At 45.5% G+C, this 7,327-nt stretch overlaps 1 protein-coding gene across 1 annotated transcript; it reads left to right on the forward strand.

The window, feature by feature from the left end:
• Positions 1 to 978: 978 nt before the first annotated feature.
• On the forward strand, positions 979 to 5,121 carry umps (uridine monophosphate synthetase). The gene is made up of 6 exons (XM_058391954.1): positions 979 to 1,191; positions 1,893 to 2,046; positions 2,507 to 3,190; positions 3,443 to 3,618; positions 4,168 to 4,282; positions 4,724 to 5,121. The coding sequence occupies exons 1-6, from the start codon at positions 1,042 to 1,044 to the stop codon at positions 4,894 to 4,896; spliced, it is 1,452 nt and encodes a 483-aa protein (XP_058247937.1). The 5' UTR covers positions 979 to 1,041; the 3' UTR covers positions 4,897 to 5,121.
• The last annotated feature ends 2,206 nt before the right edge of the window (positions 5,122 to 7,327 follow it).

The raw sequence follows: 7,327 nt of genomic DNA on the forward strand, positions 1-7,327 counted from the left end.
ATTGCACTACTTTGTACTCTGCTCTACTCTGTACACACAATAACACTCTCACTGTACATCTTCTCTGTACATCTTTGTGTGCACACTGCACTGTCACTTTACTCCCTGATCAATTGGACATTTATACTTGCCTATAGACATCTACATATATATTTATATATTTATCTTACATATGCACACTGTACACACTGTATTCTTTTGCGACACCATTTCAAAGTTAACCATTGTACTGTATTATATTAGTGTATTATATTTTTGTTTTATATTTGTTTTTTTATAGTTAGTTTTTTTATAAAGCAGTTTTATATTTGTTTACATATATATTATACTACTATTTTTTGTTAATATTTTTATTATATTATTTTTATTTTATTTTTCATATTTATATTCACTGCTATTGATACTACATATATATATGTATATACTTAGACATATATTTGCATATGCATATCTGATCTGACCCTGACCTTCCACACTGTCCACACTTTAAATTTTAAGTTTTTCTCTTTCTTTTACTCTTTCTTTTTGTGTAAGACAGTCATATAAAGCATTTCCCTACATGTCGTACTGTGTATGATTTCGTATGTGACCAATACAATTTGAATTTCATTTTGTAACTGGGAAGAGTGAGAAATGCAGATTAGAAGAGACACTTGAGCATGTTCTCACTGAATGTGTTGCATATTAAAGAGCAAGATTTCATCTACCTCAGGGATTAAGGGCACTGGGAATAAACACTGTCTACAGGTTCTGCTCAGAAACGGCCCAAAGCAGTCCAGAATCTATCAGCTAATAATAAACTATTTAAAAGAAATAAGATTGATTAACAGAATCTAGGATACAGTACTGCAGTCATATGGAATAATGTTTTAATAATTTAATAATTTAATTTAAAATTTTTTTGCTTCTGCGTCTTTCTGTGCTCCACACTCCAATCCAGTAGGTGGCGGAAATGCACCCTTTAAGTCGGTCTGCCAACAAACACAAGAAGAAGAGAAAGGAGCCTCAGTAGCGCGCGCTGCACGTGTCAGAGAGCTGAAGATGGACCTCGGTGTTCTGGAGAGTTTGATATTAAACCTGTATGATGTCCAGGCGGTCCGCTTCGGAACCTTCAAGCTGAAGAGTGGACTCGACTCCCCGATTTACTTCGACCTGCGCGTGATCGTGTCTTATCCAGATTTAATGAAGCAGGTGACACGTGCTGCAACTTTTATTCACACTGCAGTAAAAAAAAAGTTATTTATTATTTATCATTTATTTAAAATCCTTCATTTATTTTAGCTTTTCTGTTTGAAATGTAGATTTTTAGCTGTGATTTTGTTGGAAATCTTTAAATAAGAAGAAAGTTTCTACTCTGCTCTCTGACCTGAGTGACCTGCTGACCGATTGATCTTATCAATGATCACCTGACCCTCTCACTGACTGACTGACCCTCTCACTGACTGATCACCTGACCCCCTCACTATCTGACTGACCCTCTCACTGATCGACTGGCCCTCTCACTGATTGACTGACCCTCTCACTGATCACCTGACTGATTACCTGACCCCCTCACTGTCTGACTGACCCCCTCACTGAGCTACTGACCCTCTTACAGATCCAGTCTCGGTCAGATATTTGCTAGCCCTGCTGGTGGACTGAGGTTTCTGAAGGGTCAGTATAGACTAAAAGAAGTTGTGAGATCCGCTCTGTGTGAAATGTAAACACTGTGGTTCTGAAAGAGCAGAAAGGCCACTCTCTCTAAACTCTGACCCTCAGCTCATCTGACCTTCTCTTATCTGAGGTGTTAGTGGACATTAAAGTGGTTAATCAGCAGGTTCTCAGAGATAGGATGGGTTCAGGAGAGGTTAAAGGTGAGACACGTGTGTGATGTTAGGATTTGAATTGTTCAGGTTTCAGAGCTGCTCCATCTGTGTGCTGAAGAAGCCCGAGTGAAGTTCGACTGTGTGTGTGGCGTCCCGTACACGGCGCTGCCTTTAGCCACCATCATCTGCTCCACCCACCACTACCCCATGCTGATCCGCCGCAAAGAGGCCAAGGACTACGGTAACCACTGACCCTTTATAAAGAGCAGGAAGCCTGCACTCACTACCTGATTCACCCCCTGATCAATTGACTCACTATCTGATTCACCCCCTGATCAATTGACTCACTATCTGATTCACCCCCTGATCAATTGACTCACTATCTGATTCACCCCCTGATCAATTGACTCACTATCTGATTCACCCCCTGATCAATTGACTCACTATCTGATTCACCCCCTGATCAATTGACTCACTATCTGATTCACCCCCTGATCAATTGACTCACTATCTGATTCACCCCCTGATCAATTGACTCACTATCTGATTCACCCCCTGATCAATTGACTCACTATCTGATTCACCCCCTGATCAATTGACTCACTATCTGATTCACCCCCTGATCAATTGACTCACTATCTGATTCACCCCCTGATCAATTGACTCCCTGATTAGATGTTGATCTGATGTTTATGTTTCAGGAACGAAGCGTCTGATCGAGGGCAGGGTGTGTGCGGGTGAAGTCTGCCTGATCGTGGAGGATGTGGTGACCAGCGGCGGCAGCGTCCTGGAGACTGCGCAGGACCTCCAGGCTCAGGGGTTAAAGGTCAAGGACGCGGTGGTGCTGTTGGACCGTGAGCAGGGTGGAACAGAGCGACTGTCCAGTGAGGAGATCTCTCTCCACTCTGTCATCTCTGTCTCTCTTCTTCTGGACGTTCTCTTCCGATCGGGACGAATCGACCAGCAGACCTTCAGTGGCGTGGAGAAGTTCATCAAGGAGAACCAGACGTTCTCGCGGGTGGAGGTGGAGGAGAAGGAGAACGGTAAAGAGGAGGAGAAGAACAGGAGCAGAGAGATGAGTTACGGCGCTCGGGCCGCTCTCCCCTCCACTCACCCCGTTGCCAAGCGTCTGTTCACTGTGATGGAGGAGAAATGCACCAACCTCTGTGTCTCAGTGGACGTCACACACACGCAGGAGCTGCTGGAGCTGGCCGAGACACTGGGGCCACTCATCTGTGTGATGAAGACACACGTGGACATTCTACAGGACTTCAGCATGGACGCCATCAACAAGCTGAAGGAACTGAGCAACAAACACAACTTCCTCATCTTCGAGGACAGGAAGTTCGCCGACATCGGGAACACCGTCAAACACCAGTATGAAGGTGTGTGGGTGGGGGGGGGGGGTGGGCGGGGTGTGGGTGTGTGTGTGTGGGGGGTGCTAGGTGTGTGTGTGGGGGGGTGCTGGGTGTGTGTGTGTGGGGGGGGGTGCTGGGTGTGGGTGCTTTGTGTGTGTGTTGGGGGGGGAATAAAGAGAAAGAGAGAGAGAAAGTAAATGTGGAAGTGAAAAAGAATGAGAGAAGAGAGGCTGGAGTTCTCTGTCTAATGTGCGTGTGTGTGTGTGTGTGTGTTTTCAGGTGGTGTGTATCGTATCTCCTTGTGGTCACACATCATTAACGCTCACTCCGTGTCCGGCCCGGGCGTGGTCACAGGGCTGAAGGCTGTGGGGCAGAGTCTCGGTCACGGCTGTTTACTCATCGCCCAGATGAGCTCACAGGGAGCGCTGACAACCGAACAGTACACACACGCTACGGTGTGTAGCACCACACACACGCACATACGCACACACACACATGCACATGTGCACGCACACACACACACGCACATACGCATACACACACAAGTGCACACACACACATGCACATGCGCACGCACACACACACACGCACATACGCATACACACACAAGTGCACACACACACATGCACATGTGCACGCACACACACATGCACATGCGCACGCACACACACACACGCACACACACATGCACATGCGCACGCGCACACACACATGCACATGTGCACGCACACCCACACACATGCGCGCGCACACATACATACATTTGTTTGTATTTCAGAGAGTTCTTGGTTGAAAAGTTTGTATTTGTGACTTGGACTGTGTGTGTATGTGTGGGTGTATGTATGTGTGGGTGTATGTATGTATGTGTGTATGTGTGGGTGTATGTATGTGTGGGTGTATGTATGTGTGTATGTGTGGGTGTATGTATGTGTGTATGTGTGGGTGTATGCGTGTGCGTGTATGTGTGTGCGCGTGTATGTATGCGTGTGTGTGTGTGTCTACAGGTAAAGATGGCGAATGATCACCCGGACTTTGTGTTTGGGTTCATCAGCGGGTCAAAGGTCAGCTCTAAACCGGAGCATGTGCACATGACCCCGGGGGTGCAGCTACAGAGAGGAGGTACACACACACACACACACACACACACACAGGTCAGTGGAGTGAAGTAATTTCAGCTCAGACCACAAGGTGGCACTGTATCTCTATGAATTGTTCATTCAAAGTTAAAAAGTTTTTAATTCTATATAAACCATCTCCAGTAGCATAGAGTTTAGAAGTTTAATTCTATTTCTATTTCAGTTCCTTACACACTAGACAACCATCAGATTAACAATCAGGACAGTTAGTTAGTTAGTTAATTTAACTCTGTTAGTCATGTGAGATTTCTTGAGTAGAGGGATAGTTTGTTGTTTCCTCCTTCAGGTCTTTATCCACACTGAGTGTTAATGATGTGAAATAAACTGTAATCACATCAACACTGACCTTTAACCTTTACTGAAATCTGTAGTACAGTTCATCTGATCTTTAATCCATGGTGCTTTGTTCCATGCCGTTTCCTAGGAGACGAGCTCGGGCAGCAGTACACCAACCCGGAGCAGGTGATTCGCTCGAATCGCTCTGACATCATCATCGTGGGACGAGGAATTCTGTCGGCGTCGAACAGGAGGAACGAAGCGGAGAAGTACAGGAAGGCAGGATGGGATGCGTATCTCAGGAGAGTCTCCTTAATCTGATCTCTTCAGATACAGAACTTAATCCTGATCCAAATTCTAATTCTGATCACATTCCTGCTTAATCCGCATCCCAATAGTGGGAGGTGCTGAGCATGATCCACCTGAGAGAAGTGGGAGTGTTTATTCATCTAAACCCTCGTCATGGTGCTGAATGTGAACCTCTGTCATCAATCTTCATCAATAAAATACAAAAAATAAATCTTTATCAATAAAAAATAAATCTTACATCCCGTCTCTGGAGTGTTTTCATTCTGTTCCAGGTTTTCCGTCCTTCTGTCTCGTTAACACGCACACACACACACATGCACTATATTGCCAAAAGTATTCGCTCACCCATCCATATAATCAGAATCAGGTGTTCCAATCACTTCCATGGCCACAGGTGTATAAAATCAAGCACCTAGGCATGCAGACTGTTTTTACAAACATTTGTGAAAGAATGGGTCGCTCTCAGGAGCTCAGTGAATTCCAGCGTGGAACTGTGATAGGATGCCACCTGTGCAACAAATCCAGTCGTGAAATTTCCTCGCTCCTAAATATTCCACAGTCAACTGTCAGCTGTATTATAAGAACGTGGAAGTGTTTGGGAACGACAGCAACTCAGCCACGAAGTGGTAGGCCACGTAAACTGACGGAGCGGGGTCAGCGGATGCTGAGGCGCATAGTGCGAAGAGCTCGCCAACTTTCTGCAGAGTCAATCGCTACAGACCTCCAACTTCATGTGACCTTCAGATTAGCTCAAGAACAGTGCGCAGAGAGCTTCATGGAATGGGTTTCCATGGCCGAGCAGCTGCATCCAAGCCATACATCACCAAGTGCAATGCAAAGCGTCGGATGCAGTGGTGTAAAGCACGCCGCCACTGGACTCTAGAGCAGTGGAGACGCGTTCTCTGGAGTGACCAATCGCGCTTCTCCATCTGGCAATCTGATGGACGAGTCTGGGTTTGGCGGTTGCCAGGAGAACGGTACTTGTCTGACTGCATTGTGTCAAGTGTAAAGTTTGGTGGAGGGGGGATTATGGTGTGGGGTTGTTTTTCAGGAGCTGGGCTTGGCCCCTTAGTTCCAGTGAAAGGAACTCTGAATGCTTCAGCATACCAAGACATTTTGGACAATTCCATGCTCCCAACTTTGTGGGAACAGTTTGGAGCTGGCCCCTTCCTCTTCCAACATGACTGTGGACCAGTGACCAAAGCAAGGTCCATAAAGACATGGATGACAGAGTCTGGTGTGGATGAACTTGACTGGCCTGCACAGAGTCCTGACCTCAACCCGATAGAACACCTTTGGGATGAATTAGAGCGGAGACTGAGAGCCAGGCCTTCTCGTCCAACATCAGTGTGTGACCTCACAAATGCGCTTCTGGAAGAATGGTCAAAAATTCCCATAAACACACTCCTAAACCTTGTGGACAGCCTTCCCAGAAGAGTTGAAGCTGTTATAGATGCAAAGGGTGGACCAACGTCATATTGAACCCTATGGATTAGGAATGGGATGTCACTTAAGTTCATATGCGAGTCAAGGCAGGTGAGAGAATACTTTTGGCAATATAGTGTACATGCACACATACACGCACAGAAACATGCACACACATACACACACGGGCATACACACACACATGCACGCACAGAAACATGCACACATGCACACACACACATACACACGCACACGTACACGCACACTCACATACACAGTTTTAAACACACTGTCCCCAGGTCTGCTTTCACTACATTACATATGATACCTGTGGGAAATGTGTCCACCTTTTATGTCCATTAACATCATTTTTAGGTAAATTGTTCAGGTGCTTAACAGATTTAGGTAGAATTTATCCACCTTTATGTTTTTGTCCATTTTACATTTCTGTGAACCTTTAATCTCCACAGTAGCTTTATAATAATTTATGATAAACTTACTAGTCATTTTAGTGCAATTTATGGTGACTTTCTCCACATTTAAGTGTGTGTGTGTGTGTGTGTGTGCGTGCTTCAGGTGTGTGTTTCACGTGTTTGTGATGTTCAGGTGTTTGTGTAGTTTAGATGTGTGTGTGTGGTGTTCAGGTGTGTGCGATTCAGGTGTAGGTGTGTGTTAAAAGGTGTGTGTGTTTGAGGTGTGTGTTGTTCATGTGTGTGTTGTTCAGGTGTGTGTGTTTGAGGTGTGTGTGTGGTTCAGGTGTGTGTTTGAGGTGTGTGTGTGTTGTTCGTGTGTGTGTGGTTCAGGTGTGTGTGTTGTTCAGGTGTGTGCGATTCAGGTGTAGGTTTGTATGAGTGTTTGTTAGGTGTGTGTGTGGTTGAGGTGTGTGTTTACTATTTCTCCATTACTGATTGAACACCTGACGTGTGTGTGTGTGTGTGTGTGTGTGTGTGTGTGTGTGTGTGATGAATATCTGCTTCTCCACTTTAAACTCGTGCAGATTCACACAGGTTCCGCCCCT

This window comes from Hemibagrus wyckioides, linkage group LG06 (assembly GCF_019097595.1).
Source record: "Hemibagrus wyckioides isolate EC202008001 linkage group LG06, SWU_Hwy_1.0, whole genome shotgun sequence".
Classification (NCBI taxonomy): Eukaryota; Metazoa; Chordata; class Actinopteri; order Siluriformes; family Bagridae; genus Hemibagrus; species Hemibagrus wyckioides.

Coding starts and splice junctions, on each gene's coding strand:
- umps (XM_058391954.1), top strand. CDS start 1,042: ATGGACCTCGGTGTTCTGGAGAGTTTGATATTAAACCTGTATGATGTC. Junction 1,192..1,892: donor ATCCAGATTTAATGAAGCAG/GTGACACGTGCT, acceptor TGAATTGTTCAG/GTTTCAGAGCTGCTCCATCT. Junction 4,283..4,723: donor GGTGCAGCTACAGAGAGGAG/GTACACACACAC, acceptor GCCGTTTCCTAG/GAGACGAGCTCGGGCAGCAG.